This window comes from Drosophila kikkawai, chromosome 3R (genome assembly GCF_030179895.1).
Source record: "Drosophila kikkawai strain 14028-0561.14 chromosome 3R, DkikHiC1v2, whole genome shotgun sequence".
NCBI lineage: Eukaryota > Metazoa > Arthropoda > Insecta > Diptera > Drosophilidae > Drosophila > Drosophila kikkawai.
The window spans coordinates 21,066,911-21,089,153 of NC_091731.1; the positions used below are offsets into that span (position 1 = coordinate 21,066,911).

General features: G+C 42.7%; 1 protein-coding gene across 8 annotated transcripts in view; it reads right to left on the minus strand.

Annotated features, from left to right (window-relative positions):
- The window catches only part of LOC108086031 (band 4.1-like protein 4), a 64,889-nt gene that overhangs the window by 16,884 nt on the left and 25,762 nt on the right, over window positions 1-22,243 (minus strand). For all 8 annotated transcript variants that reach the window (XM_017182848.3, XM_070287411.1, XM_070287413.1 and 5 more), the window contains exons 2-9: window positions 20,174-20,324; window positions 8,427-8,531; window positions 7,952-8,076; window positions 6,019-6,116; window positions 5,436-5,644; window positions 4,432-4,584; window positions 3,183-3,355; window positions 1,087-1,341 (exon numbers count right to left, since the gene is read on the minus strand). In XM_017182848.3, the coding sequence (XP_017038337.1) occupies window positions 1,087-1,341; window positions 3,183-3,355; window positions 4,432-4,584; window positions 5,436-5,644; window positions 6,019-6,116; window positions 7,952-8,076; window positions 8,427-8,531; window positions 20,174-20,257 (1,202 nt within the window). In that variant the 5' untranslated portion in view covers window positions 20,258-20,324. The remainder of the gene's footprint in view (window positions 1-1,086; window positions 1,342-3,182; window positions 3,356-4,431; window positions 4,585-5,435; window positions 5,645-6,018; window positions 6,117-7,951; window positions 8,077-8,426; window positions 8,532-20,173; window positions 20,325-22,243) is intronic.

A 22,243-nucleotide genomic window follows, 5' to 3' on the forward strand; every position in this document is an offset into this window, starting at 1 on the left:
CTTCGAAATGGCAACTAAATGGATTTTGAACACGAATTCGAAACAGCAACCCGAGGGCACTTGAGCCAGGACAATGCCAGCTAAGGAGGAGCTCTTGTCCTGTCAAACGCAAACGGACCGGATCGCCCTGGCGCGGGGAATGATGAAGTGCTTCGGACTGCATTCCTTTCAAATTGAACCCGGCGATTCAACTCAAATAGCAATAGCATCCCAAAAATATGTTTGAAAATTAAAAACAGATCAAAGGAAAGCCCTCCAACGAGCCACATGAGAGCTCTTCCGGCGCGCCAGCTCCCAAAAATGATTACTAAAAAGCAACTGGCGGACAAGCCAAAGCGCAAAAAAAAAGGAGAAAGTGGCCCAAAAAGGACAACTACGTCAAAGGAAGCAGCTGCCGTATATATAAATGGGTGAAGCATATGAAAAAAAAAGGAAGAAGTTAGGAAGCTGGCTTTGGAAAGTCGTATATGTTATACCCTTTATACTTTTGAAGTTATTGGTCATGGAAATTAACTTGCTAAATCAGATTGTTCCAAGATATTTTTTAAATTTAAAATATTTTAATGATCAATTTAAAAAATAAATATATTTATATTCAACTTTAAGTTATGGGCAAACTTTCATTTGCCAGTTTTTTACTTAAAATGGATGTTAGAAAATATCGATGTGATTATTTTATAGATATTGACGCAAAGTTCGATATGTAAATCGATACACATACGATAAATCGATATTCTGTTTGATATATCGAACTTAGTCAAATATGATTATAAATTAATAAAGCATTGTTAGTTAAATGTTTCATTAAATTATTAGGAAAAATTTATTGTATTTTTAAATTAGAATTGTTCAGATATCCTTTCAATTGTTTTTGACCATTTATAATAAAACCATATAACTTTTAAAAAAAGGCTCCCAAGAATAACTTATGCCAAGTAAAAATGTAAACACCCCTCAAGACCTACTAGGGTATACAAGGAAGGGAGGCGTCTACGCTCTTGTACATACACACATGGGCGACGGATGGGTAAATCAAAACTTTTGTGCACGGAATGAAAACAAATGATGGGCATTTGGAGTACTCACTTGGAGATGGTGCCCAGTCCGGGCTGCGGCAGCGGCCTGTTGCCCATGTGGATGCCTCCTCCACCTGCTGCTCCTCCGTTGGCGGTTCCGCCGCCTACATTCCCGTTCCCATTCCCATTCCCGATTCCGTTGCCGTTGCTGTTAAAAAAGTCATCAATCACGCGCCTGGGCTGGCGCTTGGAGGGCGTGCGGGTGAAGGCGGGCGGGGAGCGTCCGGCGGCCAGTGCATCCTTCTCCGTGGACTTGTCCGGACGACTGGGGGGGCGGTTGGTGGCGGGGGGCGGGCAGACACATGCGAGTGGGCAACATAAAAGTAGGCATAAAGGCGTCCAAAAATATTAACAACCAAAGTGGGGAAATGTGGAAAAGAAAAATAAAAAGGAAAATACAAGAAAAACGAAAAAACGGAGAGGAAAGCGAACAGCGAGAGAAGGAATCATAGAAGACGCTAGGCTAATAATGAACAGTGAACCATAAAAAGGTTGTAAAACACTGGCGGAATAAAATAAAAACCGGGCAAACTTTCATTTGTTTCACAAATTAAAAACGTTCTGAACTTGGGCTCCCGGTCATAAAATGAGCCGACGCCCCTAAAAAACTATTTTTTTTTTCGACTGACATAAGCAGAGCAGCGGCAGGAATAGAAATGCCGGGGCCTTTCCCTCCCCTAGGCCAAGTTAATAGTTTCACTGAGTTACGGTTGGCCACGTGAACTCCATTTGGCCAAGCTGGGAGCAAGAAAGTTTACCGCAGCAACTAAATGGTCAGCCGCAGTCACCGCAAATGTCAGTCATAAACATGGAGCACCAGGAGCATCGGGAGGAGGTGTCTCCTTTCTTGTGCCGGCCTGGTCCTGTCCCTAGTCCTGGGCCAATCCCCTGCCACATTCGTCATGCACAATTGCTTGCATTTGGTGGGCCTGCTCCAGCTTAGAGCCGCATTTCGCAGAAAGTCATTAGTGGGCTTTGCACTCGAGTTGCTTTTTGGCCGACTGCCCGCTGGCCTTCAGGCCTGCCAGTCAGTCCCCAGTCTCAGTCCGGATCCCCACCTAACACTTCCTCATGTTGCGAGCCGGCAGATCCGACATTTTTATTGGACTTCCAATTAGTTGGCCATGCAGGCGATGGCGTAAACTTGATCTATGCCCGCTGGACGGATACGATGCAGTTGGGCCTGGGATTGAGACTGCTTCTGTTTGGCCAGGGAGATGGCTTCTAATTGGATCTGCGGGAAACTCGAGGAGCTGACATGCGAGCTTGGTTGCTTTGGCCTTGATTAAGTCCTGAATTATGTAAAATTATAGACATTTATGGACTGTTTCACTAACTTTTCAAAGCAATTTTCACTTTCTCTAAATACTAAGATTCAAGGTGTGTAATTAATTGACTTTTTGAGTTAATTTTAATTAGTAAAATGTAATATTAAACCTATTAAAAATAAGCTATTGAATTGTTGGCTGCAAAAATGAAGACTCTTATTAATTTTGTAGTTACTCTTAAGCCCGTTCTCATTATTATTAATTAATCTTCTATAAAAGAGTAATATCTGTTCGCCACCTTAATTAGTCATTGGAAGACCCCAGCAACTGCCGCATCTATTCCCCCTGAGAACCTGCTCTTTTGGCCCTTGGCCAGCCCTAATCCTTATCCTTCGGCCACGAAAGCCACTTGAGCTGCCCCTTAATGAGCTAATCACATGAGGTGCATTTTGGGGCAAGAGGGAATGAACTCGAGTGACCGCCCATTGAAATTCGTTACGTCTTAATTGGCTGCAGTTTCGGGCTTGGCTTGGCCAGTAAATGAGGCGGCCAAGAGTGCCCCTGGCCCGAAGTGTAGGAAGTTATGCTTTTTTGGGATTTTACAACTTCATCTGATGGGCGGGGCGCACGACTGCACCCACAGCGTATGACTTCCGGCAGTGGTCAGGCCAGGCTGCACTTGGAAAAATGTATTTAAAATTCTTACTGAAACATTCCGCTGTTTACTTAATATATTCACTAAGAATTCTTGCAAAATTTAAAACATAAAATTAAGTTTAAACATATTCCATTCTGTAAAGTGTAAATAAAATTATTGCTATATTTTTTGTACACTCACCTGTGCCTGAAACGCGATCCCAGCTGAAACAGATCGGTGGCATGCGACTGCGAGCTGGGCAAAGGTGCCACTCGCACCTGCCTAAAGAACGCATGGTGCTCGACGCAGCAGCGCCACAGGTGCTTGCAGGCGGACTTGCGCGGCGTCTCGAATCCGTAGGTGCTGAGTTCGTTCTACAAGAGCGGGATTTGTAATCGCAAATGGTTGATAAGCGCAAAAGTCAAGTCACGATGGTAGGAGAATGGGAAATGGGAACTGGTAACTCCGGACGGGATGCCGACAAAGGCTGGCCTCCTCCCTGCTCTGGAGGCAAATTGAGTGAATGAATGCCTCGGCAGAAGTTGGCTTACAAAGTGTAAAGTGCTGCCCAAAAAAAAAAAAAGACAGCAAGATAATGTCGAGGGAAAATCAAGTCGAAGGAAAATGTTAAAGTTTCGCCTTTTGTGTGCGTCAACTGGCTGGGAAACTTTTTTGATTATCAAAGCGTTAACACCCGAAAGTGTGCAAGTTTTGGCAGCAGGAGCGACTCCTCTTCTATCTCCTATCAGACACCAGCTAGCTACTTGTTGTCTAACGAGGCTCTAGCTCCAGCTCTGGCGACCTCCTCCGCTCCTGGCGCCACTTGATGCCGCTGACAGTCAAAAGTTGTCACCATAAGGAGCGCACAAAAAAATTGGCGACACTGCAAAACGCGAATAAGAAATTGAAAGCCCTTAAAAAATGAGGGGAAGCTGGGGAAGATGTGATACCCTAGAGAGTATTATTCCTTTGTTGTTGGACTAGTTTTTCTGACTAAAAAATAAATTTTTATAGAATTTTAAAAGTCGAAAAATAAGTGTGTAATATATTTATAGAATTTTACTTCGGATATTACTTTAAAACCTTAAAGGAATGATATTAATAATGAGGAAGCAAAACATTATTTCAATATAAAATATTTCTAGGATATTAAATCCTGTCTCCTGAAGTATTTCATAGAATTCCAGAAAAATAATTTAATAGGTAATCCCCATTCGACTTCTCTTATAGCTTTACTACCCTTTACTGCTAACTTTCGACCATTCACTCGCGGAACGAACTGCAAATTGTAAAAAGCACTTGTCGGCAAACAAATTTATGGCTGGGACGAAGGATCTGGATCTAGAGCCACATCGTCACAGTGGCCATTGTCGTTACGCGTTCCCAGTTGTCGGTTACCAGTTACCAGCTTCCATAGCTTCCATTGTCGCTGGGTGCGTTGAGAATTTACATTTTTATCGCTTATCCTGAGCATAAAATAGCGTCCTTTATAATAAACTTTGGCAATGCGCGGCCAATAGTAATGAGCCACCGTCGTCTTGTTGCGCAGGACGACAATCCCGCTAGGAGTCAGGCCCAGGAAGTACTCCACACTGTCCTCGCCCTGCGGGAGAAATAGAGAGAGAGAAAAATGGGTATGAGAACGCGCGAAACTTTGGCAAACAAAAGGCGGCGGGCAGGCGAAAAAGTTTCCTTTTGGCCATTGCCAAAAAATGTGTTAACAAGGAAGAAAGTTTTCGCCCATTAGCAGCAGGCGGCATTTTTATGGCTACCTCGTTCCTACTAACACACGGCCCAGAAAATGCCGAAAGCCAAGCCGAAATAAATGTAATTTTAGCTGTTAATTAAATTAAAAAAAAAGAGAAGCGGAAAAGCCCGGTAAGCGGCAAAGAGGGAAAGCCGGGAAAGCATATAAAAGACCGAGTTGGCGCCGCGATAGTCAATGATTTGTGTCTATAAACAAACACAAGGGCGGCGACGCGTCAGTGAAAGGGGGTGAAAGGCTACATCATGCCACATACCGCAGCCATGTGGAGTTGGGGTTCGTGCTGGGGTTGGGGTTGGGGTTCCCCCTTCCCACACATTCTCTGTATACAAACACAGCTGGTGATTTATTGAGGTTTGATATCAAAGTAAAGGGCAATAAAAAATGCAAATGAAGTGCCAACTTACGCAGCACAAAAGCATAGAAGAAGGGGTGTTCTGAGACACCCGAGACTGGGGGTTTTTCGGGGTAATCATACACCGAACTCCCCCTCCCGGGGGACTCTAGAAATGGGAGAGCAAATGATTTATAATATTTGCCATGAAATGAAATTAAACTTTGCATTTCCCTCTGACCCCTTTTATGCGGCTGACTGAACGTCGAAGCCCCGGGTTGCTGTCTGGTGAACCATCCCAACCCGGGCTGTGGTTTTGGGTCATGTGTGGACGCCACATTGGCTTATAACTCACCAGAACGGGATGCAAATCGACGCCGTACATGTCGTGCCATTTGACTTTGTCCAGATAGTTTAGCTCGGCGCTCGAGGGCGACATCCCCTTGAGCTGCTGGTGTAGCTCCGAGACGCGGGTCTCCAGCTCATTGCTCTGGTTGGGCAGCAGCCGGAACTCGGACACATAGCCCTTCGAGTGGCGTCGCTGATCGTAGTCACCCAGTTCGGCTGGGAAGAGATTAATTAAAAAGGTTAAAAACTGGGGTTATTAACAAAATATTTTATATATAAAAGGGATTTATTGTCACAAAATTATTTGAAAATTTTAACTATAAATGTTTAACAAGGTTGAGAATTCAGAATAAAAATTTAAAATATCCTAGTAACAAAGTTTAAGTAAGATGAAAACTTAAAAAAATATGTACTGTAGTTTATTAACTTAATATTCTCCTCTAGAAATATTTCCAAAAATTTTAATGCTTTTCAATTAACAAAATAAATGTTTTCTGTGACACCCAATCTTGACATTCAATTTGTATTCACTTCCAGGGCAAGTTTCTGTGACTTGTGTTTTGTAAACTCCCTAGAATTTTATTACTCACATTGCACCACAAAGGCGCCCAGCTCGGCGGCCAACTCGAAGGCCACTGGCAGTCGTCCCTGCAGAACGTCCTGTTTGACTTGGAGAAAAAGTTGATACCTGAAAACGACAAATTTCATTAGTCAACACAACATAACATAGCAACAACACTACAACGACAAGGACAGGAAGCAGTTAACAAGTTGGCAAACAAATCTGGGCATAAAATTAGTTGATCCTTTTTGATGTTTGGCCAGGACAAACACCAGGCGACGACTTGTTGACTTTGGGCGTAACATCGAAATCATGAAACGAAACAAATAAACGGTGGACGAGGCCTGGCATCATATTTCACAATTATTTGCAGGCCCAACTTCAAGTTGCCGGCTGTTTGGCTTAATCCTTTTTGGTTGTACCAGTGGGGGTGTGTGTGTGGGGGTGTGTGTTTGAATATCGCCGTCTGTCGTCTGGCTGGAAAATCTCTCTCTTCCCCCCTGTTATTCATGGGAATTTTCAACTTTGTCCTGTCCAAAGTCAATTGCCGTTTATTGTATGCCGCAGACTTTGTATAGCTAAAATAACACGATATTCTTTGGCCTTAGTGCACTTCCAATAATGCAGCTCCAATTGCATTGCCACGCCCTCACCCGACCCTGCCACTCATCAGCCGCCCACTTCCACTTGGCTGCGAGTGCATTTCGATGCATTTATATGCGCTAATATTAGCGCAGCATCGGGAAAACACTTGCAGAAATTTTAAGGGAATTTGAACTGGGTTTAGATTTTTAGTTGTAGCTATGCCAGAATTTAGGACATTTCCCTGAAGCTTGAAAAATATAGAATTCTTGTTATAATTTCAAACTCCTAATGAGCCTAATGAGACATCATTTCAGTCTCCCAATTATCTAATTGTAAGTAAACTCTTTAGCAAGCTTTATAAATTTAAATGTATTTCAATTGGTAGTAAAATAATTTTTTTTGCATGACCAAACTTCATTTTAACTGAATATATACATATATATACATAAAGTAAAATATATTTATCATAAATCTTGAAGAATTTATAATAAAAATTTTAATAATTCCAATCCAAGATCAATAATTTCTCAGAGTGCAGCGGCAGTTGGCATGGATTTTGATGATGTTTGGCCAACGGTTGGTCCAAATCCACTTCCACTTGCAGTGCCTCCGAGCCCAGCTCCATCGCCTGGCGATGATGATTATGGCGAACGTGTCGTCGTATAAAGCGCAAATATTTGCACACACCAAATGCTTGATAAATGCCACAATCGCCCCCAGACACCATTGCATCGCATCATCGAGCGGAGCCGAGAGAGAGCGATGACGTGACGATGCGATGGCTTTCAGGGCCATGGTCATAACCCGAACCCCGTCTCCCAATTCCGCTTATTTCCCTTGACACGGCTAACCGGGACATAAACGTTTACGTTTGCCTTTCCCATTTGCGACATTTGGCATTGCATTTTCAATTTTGCATTTCACATTTTGCACACCAACTACTACTGCCTTCGGTGTGGATGTGCTGCTGGCCTTTGGCAACATTTTTTTGCGCCATTTTAATTCATTTTGCTTGATGTGCGGGCAGCATAAATGCATTAATTGCCCAATGCATTATCCATTAGTTGAGTGGGCAGGCGGAGTTCAGGGTTCAGAGTCCTCCACTCGTGCGTTTCGTTTCGCTTCATTTGTTGTTTATTGCATTATAATTATGCGTCTGTGTGTATGCCTCAATTAACAAATTAAATTTGCCAAATTTAATTTATGGTAAGGCCAAAAGTTGGTCTCTAGCAAATTAAATTATTCATAACTTAAACAGGTTCAATTGGGAATAATGATACGTTAAGCGAAAACAATAAATTTTGGAGAGCTAAAAGACATTTATATTTGAAACTTAAATTCTTAAAGTATTTGATTTTATTTTCAACATTGCTCACCTGGTTATCTCCTCCAGCAGCTTGCAAGGATCGGCGGCATAGAACTTCACGCCAAAGTACAAGTCATAAGGATCCGATTTGGGCTTCAGTTGTCGGGATATCCGTGAGGCAGGATCCAGCCAATGCTGTTCGGGTAAAATGAGGGAAAATAAAGCTATAATCGAGACAAAAACAGGTGAGGACTTTCCACACACTAAAGCCTGAGTGAATTTCAATGAAGGACACTACCCAGCCGGGGCCAATGAAAGCGAAATCATTATGCAATTTGCCCCGCAGGCAAGGAGACTCAAAGAGTTCCTGCAGTCCTGGTGGGGCTTGCTACTCTTTTTTTTGTTTCAGTTTTCAGCGCTCGACGACGCGCCTGAGTGGATCTCAATGAAAACGAAAATGAATTTCAAAAACCAATATGTTGGCCCGAAGGAAGGGGGTACAGGGAGCCAAAAGGAGCTGTGCCTGGCCAAGAACACACACTTACCGTCTGGTTCTCCTCGTCTATGTAGCGTATGCCGAAGTATGAGGTCTCGATTAAATTGAGCCTGGCAAAGACGACATCCAGCAGAGCCTGGCCCGGCAAATCATCCTGAAAATAGACAAGAAAATTGCTGTTAAAACAGAGCAGGCCCAGAGTTGAGGTAAGAGAGAGAGATGGTCAGGGGGAAAAGCTAGAGGAAACAAGCAGGAAAAAGCTGGCAAAGGCAAACACTGGAAACACTGGCAAACTGTTGAGCCATTGAATGGCCACAGACACGGTCGGTCCTCCGATGTCCTCCCGCTCGGCTAGCTCCGCCGACAAAAGTGAAAACTTGCCAGTGACAATTATTCAATTGGAAAATTGCTGCCTTTTTGCCTCCGCACACGCTTTGGCAGTGCTGTAGATAAAATAAAATGGCAAAATGGAAAAGCGAACAAATAAAATGGACAAAATGGCCGGTCGAGCAAATAAGAAGAAGGCCAAACAATTTATGGCCAAAACGAAGGCGGCCCAAGTCGGGCAATCAACAATTTTCCGTTGGTTTAATTTAATTTGTTAAAGCTTTAAAATGCCAATTCCCTTTTTTCTCACCCTCTGTGTGTTCGTTCGACTGTCTGTCTAGTGGCAATAATAAATTGAGTTTATTCTCCGGGGAGAGCTCTAGATCCTGCGGCCCCGAAAAAGGTGGCCGCAGCTGCAGGAACCGCAAAAAGCACCCGAACTATGGCCAGGGGCGTGCTATTGTTAACCGCAAAGGCTGCTCTGGCCAGGCCCGCCCATCCCCGCCAGCGGATTCTCCTGCTCCAGCGCCAACGCCAGCTTGTGCTCCATCACCATTGTCTGCAGTGTGTCTCTCATGTGGAGCAGCTGGCGCTTTTGGCCCTTTTGTTTTTGTTGTGGCTGCTTCTTCTCTTTTTTTACATTTTTTTTTTTTTTTTTGGCACTGACCAGCAGCAGACACTGACTTTTGCCTTTTGTTGCTGGTGTTGCCGTTGTTGCTGCCGTGTTCGACCCGCTGCCATGTTTTATTTATGGTATTTCTGCCCGGTCGAAGGATCCCTTTGGGGGCCACATCCACATCCTGGCACATCCTGCACACGGCATTTCCCTTTTGCATGCATTGGCCCGCTTTATTGTTGTTGCGTAATAAACTTAATGGCTGGCAAGTGTGAACACACTGGGATTCGGAATTCGGGACACGGGATTCGGGAACTCTCAACTCCTCGGCAACTTTGAACGCAATTCGTTTTGAATTTATGTTAAATATTTTGCTGACCTCAGGGCTTGCGGCTGAAATCGAGCTGCTTAAGTTGCCGTTTGGGAATTGCAAGTGCCAGAAAATGGAGTCAAGTTAGGGATGGTAAGATATATAGAATGCAAGAGATGATCGATATTTTCATAAAGTAATATATATTTTTTAATGGAGAACTGGAAATGGAGAACACATTTTCAATAAAACATATTACTGTACTATAATTTATACATCAATAACTCAATTTAAAGTCGATACTTTCTTAGTAGGTTTTTAAAACAAATCTCAAAATTTCGATGTATTAAAGTTTGCCAATTTATCATGGTATCGAATCAAATATCGATCATAACTAAGTCAAAAATGTATAAATTTGTATTCGAAAAGCATTTGTGTGTTAGTTGTCTTAGGAAAACTAAGAAGGGAATATATATAATATAAATATTAAAGACGATAATTCATTCATTAATTGATTAATCATTTATTCAAAAGACCCAAATTTCGATATATCAATAATATTTTCAATAGTTGTACTTATTATTTATTCAAACATTCACAACCATATCCAACTGCAAACAAATGTGTAGTGGCCAAACACGATAATCTGTTTATGACAACTCAAACCCAACGGGCAAAGGTGGGTGGATTTTTGCATGAACTCCAGGAGCCCTCGGGACACTAGTGTGTGCCTGCGTGTGTGTCAAAAACTAATTGCATTTGTGCTGACTGCATTAGATGACAGTCGTTAACAGGACGAACTGACAGACTGACAGTGACGTCGACAGTGGCTAAGTGAACGTGCAGCTGCATTTTACAGTCCCTGCTATCCTACCATCCTTGCCAGTCAGGCTGCTCCTCAAATTGCATTACAAATACGTGAACATGGGCAAGGACATTAATACAATGGTCTGTGAAATTTTCAACACAAGACATGTCCTTATTGTTGTCACCGGTTTTGTTTCGTTTCGTCCTTTCTGTGAAGCTGTTGTGTTGCTGGTTGCTCCACCACTTTTGCTCCTGCTGTCAATGCTTTTACCATAAAACACAAGTAGGAAAGTGCATTTTAAAAATGCATAAGAACCATGAGCGTTCATCATATTGTCGGTGGCCGCTTACTTAGGAGGAGAGAGAGACTCCAACAGGCGAAAGGAGCTAATAATGCATGTGCCAGTAAATGGAATTTCAGATGAGGTAAGAGCGGAGTAAAATAATATACCTTAAAGTTGGCACACTTCGGTGAGGACCCTTCTCAAGCAACCATCCCTCTTCAAGTGGAATCCTGAAGTTCCAAACTAATAGAGACGCCCAATAAGTCTCGTCCTAATGAACTACGCCCCGTGCATGTCTAAAGTCGTTCAGCGACTAAATTATGGCTAAAAATCAACGTAAACATGTAAGGGACCGCAATAGCCGGCAATTAATCACAGAAACCCGGAAAAACTTGTGCAAACAAAAGTGTTCAAGTCCCAAAAGGTTTTTCATGCGTCCAGACAAACATTTTTGGGGGCGGACTCATTTTCCTCTTTTGCCAATTTCTACCCTCAAGCACACTCCACTCACTCTCTGACAGAGTTCAATAAATTAGATTTCCCTGAGTCGCAGTGTGCGGAACCAGTGACGTAGATGATGTCTGGGGCATCAAAGGATGATGTGGATGCGGATGCCGATGTCGATATAGCTTTTACTCAGCCTGATCCTGATGCTGACAGCAGCGAAAGGAGACGATGCAGACTTGGCTGGGAGGAGAAGAAAAAAATTAAGAACACGCCGGATGTGCCGGGCGATGATTATGTTGATGCTAACGATGATTAGGTCTTTGGCTAAAATGTCTTAATCAAATTATGCTTACTTTGATGTTGCTGCCAGGCCCCGCTGTCGCTGGCACTGTAGCCAAAGGACATCGAATCCTGGCCAAGTACACTTAATGAGCTTACTCCCTCCCGCCGACACCCGCCTTTCTTGTCAGCCAAGAAGAGGAAGTTTTTGCCATGCAACTTAATTAGAGAACGCCAAGTGGTAAACCGGAAAATATAGCACACATGTCTGGCCACCCCTCGCTGGCTTTTCCTTTTCACCCCTTGGGGGACACTTCTTTTTCGGGGTAAAATCCCAGCATCGCGCTTTTGGCTAAAACGTAATCAGCGTCTTGACAAACTTTAACTACGTGACTAACCCAAGTTCGGCCTATTGCGTGTGCAGAAATCTCCTGAAAGCCAGGCTTTAACATAATTAACACACGGTTTATGACCGCAAGGCGTTTCTTGGTACAAAGGGAGAGTTGGGAGGTATTTTAAGAGCTATAAATAAATGTAATATAAAAAAGATTAGCTTGTAAAGTGAAACATAATTTCATTACTTATAAAAACTGAAAGTTCCCTTATGTATTCTCTTTAAAAATAGATGCGCTTTTTATATGAATTTCTTGTTGTATTCCTCTTGTTTCTTACATAAGCTCATTTGTCGCTTTTTAAATGGAAAGGCGGCTAAGAAGAAACGCCAGCTTATTGCCCTTGCAGTGGAATAAAAGCAAGACATACTGCAGAAAATGGAGAATAAAAAAACAAATCCAAGTCGTTGGCAATGGGGGTCAGGTCAGATGGTGAAAATGATGCTCGGCATCTGCTCCCAAAAGGTTTTTCCATCCACGGGTCGTATACTTAATTCCCTGAGTGACTGTGTTGTGTGTGTGTGTGTCTATATATGTGTGCAGTCTCTCCAATTGCATTGTGCGTATAATTGCGATGCTTGGCTTAAGCGTGCGCTGACCTTTGACAACAAAAAACAACAGCCAGTGCAGTCGGAAAAATAATACAAAAAAGGTCAAAAAAACAATACACTAATGTATGTGTTTGCTTTTGCATTTTTAAGGTAGTTATTCTGAGAGTTTTCCATGCTAATAACCAGAAAACATTTCCAGAAATATTCCTGAGAGAAAATTTAATATACTGAAATTGTAATCTTAGGGTACCTGCATATTCCTGACTTAATTAAAATGTTTTATTATATTAATCAAGTTTTGTTGGTTTACAAATTTAGTTTTTAAGATATTCTACCAATTTTCCAGTTTGTTTTAAATATATTTTTTCAAGTGCACAATGCACACAGTCACCAAAACAGCAACGCAGCTACATTCGTTTGTGTTTATAACGGCATTATGAGTCTTAAGCTCAGGGCACGCCAAAAGCAGTAAGCAAAAAAGAGAAAAAATATAAATAAAAAAAAAATAATAATAATAAAAATAGAAGCTGGAAAAAGCAAACAAACGGGGCTAAAACAAGAGAGAGATATATTCTGGGGGACTGGGAAATGGGCTGAGATGGAGAAGGCCAGAGAGGGAAAGCACTCAGGCAGCAGCCTGCAATGTCACAGACAAAACGGCGACAAAATGAAAGAAAAGCAATGGCAGCAACATCGTGTCGTCGTTATGCACAAAACCAGCCAGCAGCATTGGGGTCCTAATGCTAAAGCAGATTTATGTCTCCCCCGAAATTCCCCGTATCCTCCTGCTGCCTGCCTGCCTGCTGGCTCATCCCATATTGGCGCATCTTCACCTAACTGAAAAACACATTCAACAAACGAGATTTGCGTAATTCCTGCAGCTCAGCTCAGCTCGGTCTCTCCGTTCGTCTCGTCGGTTTGTTGTTCGCCGGTTTGTTGGTTTGTTCCCGTCTATAGCCATGGTTGTTCTACGGCGATGTTGTTGTCAGTATGTCTGTCTGTTTGTAGTTCTCCTCCTGGATGCGACTGCTGCTGCTGCTCTTTGAGATTCCTCTGCCGTGTGCCAAATACCCTTGGACAGGTGGGGTTAACTCCGATTCGGGATTTAGAATTTACTTTAGGAGAGATGCAGCTATTTTCCAGGAAACTATTAGCTAATATCAGACTAAAGTTTGTTAATAATAAATTTTTAAAATATTTTCCAAATATATGTTAGGTTTCTTATGACTAGAAACTCTTTAAAATCGTTCTATCCTTATAAAATCTAGAGTATTTTCTGGTCGTCTTCACCTCTGAAGTTTCTGCTCCTCCTTGTCCCACAGATGCTAGCAGTTTAGAAACGTCGCTGTCTGTTTACGAGAGTTTTATTTCGCATGCCACGCCAAACGGCACAAAGCCTGACAATGCTCGATGCGAATGTGAATGTGAATGTGGCTGCGACTCAGCCTTTGACTCTGACTCTGACTTTGGCCATCCGACTAAGGTTCAGAATCAGCTTTAGCCACAGCTTTAGCGAAGCCCTGGCCTTAGCTGCGATATGAGTTGTGAGCCCGTCATCGTCATCGTCACATAGCGGCTTTTCTTATTCTGTTTTTCCCCCTTTTTTTTTTTTGGTAAGCGGCATGTTTGGGCTGTTTTTTCCTGCTTTTTTTTGGCCTGTTGACGCTTGTCGCAGCTTTCCGGCACACATTTTCTTTTTGGCATTCTCTTTGAGTGTAGAAGAGTTTCCTTTGGCAAAGCTAATACCCGTTCGATATGCGCATCTGGGCGTTCTGGCAAACTGAATGAAATATTGCACGTGCAACTGTTCAACTGTTCGAACTGTTCAACTTGTCTTGGGCTTTTCCGGCTGAACGAGAGCTACGACTTCCGCCGCAGAGGCATCACTTGCATTTTCCGCCATCTGCACGATGTCTGTGCAAATGCTGGATATCATTGTTTGGCTGGCAAATATTTTTAGTCTTATCCGAATGAACGAAGCCAAGGAAATGGAGTTTTGGCACTGAGAGAAATTTATTTTAAAAGTTAATCTTTTGGAAAACTACGCTTACAGGGACTGTTTTTTATATAAAGAAATTTTTTAAATTATCAGAAATAATTACCATATTAATCTAGGCCAAAATTTAAGGATTCTGAAACCGAAAAGCTACTCTTTTGAAAATCGATGTATGCTTCAAGGTTATAAATTATCAGAAACAGGTACTACTTTAATCTTATTAATTTTCAAGACTAAAATCCAAGCATTTTAAAGCCTTGTCTAATTTTTCCAGGTGTAAATGTCCCTTGTCGGGGACTCACCTTGAATTTCTTTGGCGCTTTTGTTCGCTGGCCCATTCAAACGCTTGGGCAAACAAACAGCCAAGCTTCCAGCTCCAAGCTCCAAGCTTGACAGGGCGCAAGAAGTGGGACCGCCGCCGCTGTCTCCGTGGCTGTTTCGGTTTCTGGTGCCCCGGACCACCAAGTGAGTGAGTTATCTGATGGCCGTCAAGCTGGCATCCCCATCGCCGTCCCCTTTTGGCCTGCCACCCACCCATGAAACTGGCCACCCGCTGGAGCCGGAGCTGGAGCTCCGGTCTGTATTTGCGTTTAAAGTTTTTTTGATTGAATTGTTGCAAATTGTTTGCAAATCTATTTCTCCAGTCCCCCTGTGTGTGTGTGAGCTGCTCCTCGGCGATTGAACAATTGCTTTTTGTCTTGTCTGCGGTACGGTGCGGGGGCTTTTGTGGCCAACGCAGATACGAATGCGAGTATTCAGATAGATATTCAGATATAGCCGGCAAGTCTCGACTTGACACTGAGTTATGGTTCTGACAGCTGCGAAAGCCAACGAACGGGCGGGCTCTTGGCCAGTTTGGCTTGTTCGCCTCTCGAGCCAAAAATTTTAGCTTCTTTCGGTGGGGCGCTTTTGGTTAATCCTATTATGAACCGAAGCGCAACTTCAGCAACAGATAAAGTAATTACCCCAGCTGCCCAAAAAACGCCAGACCAAAAAGAAAAAAAGGGGAAGCAAAGAAAAGGGCACAGACGGGTAACTGTTTTGCTGACTTTGCCAAAAAGGTAAAACATTTGGGGGATTTTTGGGTCTAACCTTTTGCCCCTTATTAATTACGTCATTTAATACGGTTGAATGCGAGAGTATTGTAAATTTTGAAATTCGGTTACGGTTTCAGTGCACTGGGAAAATGTATAATGAATGAATTTTAGGAAGTATCTATTAAATTAGATAATAGAAAATATATTTTAAGTTGTTTTCTTTATTTAAATTTAATAAAAATTGAGATCAATACCCATTTTAAATTATAAATATTTTTTAGAATTTTTTAGAATACTTTTTCAGGTGAAATAAAAATATAAGATTGTCGATTCTCTTATTAAAAAATTGAAACTTGTTTTTATAATCCAATGTTTCCTATTACCTTTGTTTTTATTAAACATTCACCTTTTTTACCATTTAAATTCCAGGGGTCAATTCCATAGAATGGCCTTCGACAATGGCCCGAATTACCGGCTATAACTGGACGAACTAACGTTGAATTTAAGCATCACAGATACCCAGATACTAAAGCCCAGGTGTGGGTGGCTGAAATCTAGACGCCGGCATTTATTTAGCCATTAAACACGCTTCATGGGCTCTGCTTATTTTCATTTTCATTATCAATTTGAGCGCGCGAGCTGCGTCCGGTTTTTCGGTACGGTTCGGTCAAAATGGAATGGAATGACTGTAAAAAAGCTTTTAACTTAATTATGTTGGCCATAAACTGCAGGTTTATTTCGACCGGGCCGGGCCAGCACGGCGTGCGAACCACGAGCGGGACTCTAATTAAATGTCGCCCGGGGGCCTGGCCAACTTTTTCGCCCATACACTTGGCCAGGAATTACGTATGCCAATGGTTGTGGCTATGGCTATTTCAGATACCGCGTCGGTCCGGAGGGGGACTGAAGTGTTTGCTCGTGAAACACTCAAACTAACCATTTTCCATTTCGACCTGTCATTGTGGCCAGTGTGAAGTGCGCTGGGAATGATTTACATAAATTCTCAAATGGCACCCTGTATTGACAGAATCAAGCGCTGGCCAAACAAAGCCCACACACACTCTTGGCCAGTTGGCCACTTGGCTATAGCCGAGCCGGCTTTAACCGTTAAGAAATAATTATATAACCTTATCCAGCAATAACAGGCTTATACCATTTTGGCCGCCTCGAACTCAGTCCGAGACTCAAGTGCCAAGACCACGGCGAGAAGTGCCACTCTGCTTGGGAGCACTTCAGGCCAAGTTACCAACTCGACTTGGACTTCTACTGCGGTGCTGCGCCCCGGCCGAATGTCATTAGCATGGTAAGCGTGATAAATGGCCCACAAACTCACAGATTTGGTCTATATATATGTATATAGTATATAGAGGTGCACACGTTCCCATCTGGCTGCAGGGGTACATGTCTGGGCATGAAGTCGTCAAAATCATTTGTCACAGTTTTGCCAGCTTTTAAGTGGCTGACTGGCTGGCCTCCAGGGCCACAGCCGCGCCAGAGGCTTTGTCCCAATCTTCGACGGGTTCAACTCCATTTCTCAAACTTTTGTCTCGCCAACTTTAAGACCTCTTGGAATTTTTGTGGCAAACTCCGGCATACAAAGGGCTTTTGAGTGACTGAGTAAGTTCCAGATTAGCGGAGTTCTTTTTCCCAGAAATTTGTTAATTCTTTTGTTCTTCACTCTGGTTCTTATAAATATTTGTAAATTATGAGCTAGATTAATTAATTTCAAACTAGTTCAGTTTGTTCTTTATAATTTTATTTTCTTAAATAAATGTTGACAAATCTTTTTATTTGCATTTTGTATTTTTATTATTCCAAAATGTTAGCAATTAAAATCAAAACTAATTATAATTCATCAAAAATGATTTGTCCCTCAAAATTTCATTCATAACTTTGTGGACATGTTTGGGGTTTGTTTTTCATTTGTCAACTTAAATATAATCCGCAAGATAACGCATTCCAAAAAATCACTCATACGCAACGTTTAACACAGCTCTTGGCATGGCCATGAAATATCGATTACGCAACTGCCGCTTTTGCCAGATGAGGAGATATACAGACAGACAGGCAGAGAGAGATTCAGGGAGATGTGAGATATATTGCAGCATTGACTGATGTTGCGGATATAACTGTTCGTTTGGGTAACTCGGCGCCAGTGGAAATGCAAAACGAGTCAACCGCAAAGTGAACTCCTCATCTCACTCATCTTTCCTAATATACACAGGGAAAATGTTTAAATATAGTCTTGAAAATGCAAGAATTGATATAAAATTTTTAAGGAAAGACTGTTTTAACCTTACACTTCATTATTTATTTACTAAGCATTGGCAGCAGTGGCACACGACTTAAAATCGAAGACAAAGAAAGGTCTTCACTGCCTTTAAGGAAACCCTTCAGGTACAACATTAAATATTTTTTTCAGTGCAGATCCCTTGAACGCTTTCCCCCTCTCCCTTGGATTGTCACTAATGGCAGACTGCAGCCGTTTGGTGGCTTTAAGTGCGTGCGCTTAGTGCCATCGGCAGCCGTCAAAATCAACACAGCAGCCTGGCATTGCTGTCCGGGTTGCTGTTGTTGCTGGTCGTTGGTGTCGTCGGTGGCAATTTGACAGACAGTTGGGGCAAACTCAGTGTCTCCCTTCATCTGTCTCCCCCATCTCCCACCTTGCCTGCCCGAAGCCGTGTAAATAAAATTACGTTTCGAGGCTGGCGGCCACACGCATTTTTTCCTTTCCACCGCGACTCTCGGGCATTTTTGCATATCAGACCGTCGTCATCGCAGCAGCGCGGCTCTTTGAGTTTTCATTCATGGGGCTGGCTTTCGACGTTGTTTGTCGTGGCTTTTTTCCAGGGTTTTTGGAATTTGTCGGCGAGTCTTTTATCAATCATGTGGCCGTTGGACGACGGACGACGGAAGACGAGGTGAGTCGCCCGGACGACCGGGGCCAATAATGACAAGCGATAAGTTGCCAGTGAGTGAGTGAGTGGTACTTGCTCTCTGCTGTTGCTGCTGCGCCTTACCAGTCTAAGCTCATTAATAGTGACCCCCGGGGGCCACTAGGCCCGGCCACAAACCAGGCATTGTCAAATTGTGGCCACGCCTCCTAATGCACGATGTGCGAGGCCCGCGGCGATTTGGCTTGTAAAATTATTATAAATCTCCGCTGATGAGCTGTGATTATTAGCGTTTTACGTGCTCCAATTTTTGCGCATGCCACGAGCTGGCAAGTGTCATTAGTCAGTTCTTGGAATGGCTAAACTAGTCTGTCGTCGTTGTCGTGGCTAAAGCCCCCTTCCCGATGCCCGATCCTCATGCCGCTCGATCAATCAGGAACCGAGATGCAGCTCCACTCGTCGCCGTGGGCGATTCACGCTCAACTGGTCCAATTACCGCACACACTTGCAGCTCTGCGGCTACACTTACATAGTATGTTAAGTATATATAGTAAGTATATATAGGCTTGACTTCGGGGCGACTGCATAATTAACTGGCGGCCCTTAAAGTCACTGCTAATTATGTCGCAGACCGCACAGGCATCGCAGGCGAGTTGACATGAATTTGCATTGAATATGATCGGGCATCGTGTTGTAGTTGAACTTTATCGGAGCTGAACATCTACAGATTAATCTGCATAATTCATAGTGCCCTAACCCTACACAAGGTTGCCTTTAAAGGAAGTTCAAAAATAGCTGCGAATTTTAATAGGTTTTTTGGTTGTTTATTCATATTAAAACTTTGTGAATCTATTTTATCTTGACTATACATTCGAACTATCGCCCAAACAAATATACTCAGATTACTTTGAAATTCATCGAGCTGAAACCCAGTTATTTTCCTGTTTTTGACAAGGACAAATTAATTTTCCTATAATTCCCCTTGACAATTGTTTTCTGCCCATAAATATGAATGTGATTTATCCACAATCGATATAGTTTTCATCATGGGAACTATACAACATGTCATCGGGCGCGTTTTATGGCTTTTAAATGAAATTTCCCAAGACCATTCATAACTGATTTATGCCCCCGATTCGGTCCTCGGAATATTTTTCAATTAAAAGACAAAGAGGAGAGACAAATACAAATATGCTGGCTCCGAGTTTCATTTTCATGTGGATTTTATTGGACAAGTTTTGCAGAGGTTTGCTGAAATCAAAGACCAGAAACCAGGCCGTCGCGACCTCGTATGAGTGTGGGTGTGTGTGTGGAGAAAAATCACAACAATTTATTTGATTTGCCCGCACAATGATGCCAACTATGAGATGGCGTGCAAAATCAGCACAATTTTTCCCAGCTTTCAGCTCCCATGTCCCAGCTCTCGGATGACGGAGACAAAGGGCGGCAACGAGATCCGAGGATGCCTCAGGCGACCCATTTAATTTGGCAAACGTGAGCAGTTTTAAGCCGAGAGATGGATGGCTGTAAAAGCGGGGAAACGCTGAGGGAAAAGCGGTGAAAACAGAGGGACATCGTCAGACATCTGTGGCTATGGACGTGTGAATGATGACACTTTGCATGTTTGCCAAGTCACAAGGCCCTGCACTAAATATTGATGAGGGTGAAGGCACACAGCCTGGCAAGGGGTGTGCACCCCTAAAACTTGGAGGCACGTGCAAAGTATGCAACACTTTTTGTCATTCAACGGAGACCACAAAATGCTGTTGACGATGATGATGAACGAAAGAGTTGGCCGTGTTTACTCTAAGGGGGTTGGCGCTGGAAAACCTTAGCTGGTTAGGGCTAAAACTCACCTTGATCTCGTGTATAAACTCGGTTTCATCCAGCAAATTAATGCGCACGGACATTATCCGTGATGGGCGACAAAGGCAGTTCATGTTGCTTGCCGTGCGTTTCTCCCTCTCTCCTGTGACAAGATTAAGTATACGCCGCGTTTGACATTTTCTGCAATGGCAAAAAAAAAGATAGAAAGTGGCAATTAATATGTGCGGGTAATTAACAAGTGCTAGGCGGCTATCATCGTCTGTGGCAATTAGTGGGAATGCAACTGCATCTGCAACTGGTTTGAAAGTGCAGGGGAAGAAATTATAGTACATTTCTGGGAGAAGGTAAGAATTTTCTAGAAATTAAAATATGTTTTTCATGTTTTTTAGAAATTTATTTGGTAGTTTTGTTGGGAAAAATGTATTTTTTAAGTTGTATATGATAATGAAACAATTTTTTTAATAAAATTTAAAAAGTAGCTGTTAATTTAACACAAGAAAATTAAATCTGAGAAATTACTTGAATTGTTCTTTATTTTAAAATATATTAAAAACTATTTTAAATTTCCAGAAATTAGAATATATTTTTTATGGATTTAATAAATTTTGTATTATGCTGTATGTAATAATGAAAATACCTTACTTAAATTGTTTTCTAATTTAAATATTACTTGCTTTATGAAAACCTTTTTTGCTTTGCTTAATTTATTTAATAAAAATTTTTGTTTAAAGTGTATTAAAGTAACTAACTGAGATGCAACTATCTGTGGCATTTGAGCGGAGCTAAAGCTGGAGTATCTCATTCCCTGACTAGGCCTTGTTTTAATAACTCTTTTGGCTTCGTCGCCGTTTATCTGCAACGCAGATCAGCGGCAACAGCAACATCAGCAGCAACATCAACATCAACATCCACACAACAGCAACATCAGAGGCAATGACAGTCCAACTGTCAGCGGTTGCCGCTCCCTAGTTGGGCATTATCATTATAATTTTATAATTGCGGTTGTTTGCCGGCGATAAGTTTAATATGCATGAAGGGGAAGGCAAAATGGAAGTGGCAATGGCAGCGGCTGGCAAAGAATCACCTACGGGCAACAGCAACAAAAGTCACTTAAGCGGATTAGTTAAAGGGCCTCTCACAGTGTTTGTGTTTTTGTGTGTGTGTGTTGGCCAAAAGCAGATTATGTCATTAGAGTTATAGTACATGGTCCCAGAAGAGGAGGTACTGAGCAGTATCGGAGGAGGAAGCGCCAGGCTTTAACCTGCCACGCTTTAATGGGCCAGTTTTAAGTCATCATGACGAAATACCGGGGACAGTCGCACCCCCGAAAAGAAATGCGGCCGATAAAGGGGCTCCCTAAGTACCCCCCTAAGTATGATAGACAACTGCATGTGACGTTCGCTAAAGCAGTGACTAACATTTTAAGATTGCGCTCCCGTACGCCGTTCGGACTAACATTTCAACAGTTGATCCCGTCAAATTAGTTTGAGCCCCAAACGAAATTAAGCCACGGCAATGTCTGCTGTATTTCACGTTGATATCTCTCGGTAACTTCACACGAATTTTGCCGACGAAGTCGGAGAAAGAGCACCGAGCACAGGTACGCTTTTGTAACCGACACACAGTGCTATATAGTACTATATAGTGGGGAGTACATGCAAAATAATTAATGTGCACTCGCCTAATGAAAGGCAACAGCAGCAGCAGCACCACCAGCCGAGGAGGAGCAGCTGGCAACAAGTGCAGCGGCTTGCCGGCTTTTCACACATATTTCACATGGCCCCGCAGACCTCAAGACAGTTGTTTTGCATAGGATATATGGTACACTATCCTATGGTTAGCCGAGTGTTTGTGTGCTTTCATTAGGGGCTGGCACATTTCCCAGTGGCGCTCATTACACTAATGAAATATTATGCCTAATTAATGGAAAGTCGGCTGCCAACTTGAATGGCATCTGTCACACATCTGTCTTTAACTTGGTCACTCTGTCAACGCAGCAGCGGCAGCGTGAGCAGCAGCAGCAGCATCGCAACAGCAGCAGCAACATCGCAGCAACAACGCAGCAACATCAATTAAAATGCAGCATATTTATGTGAATG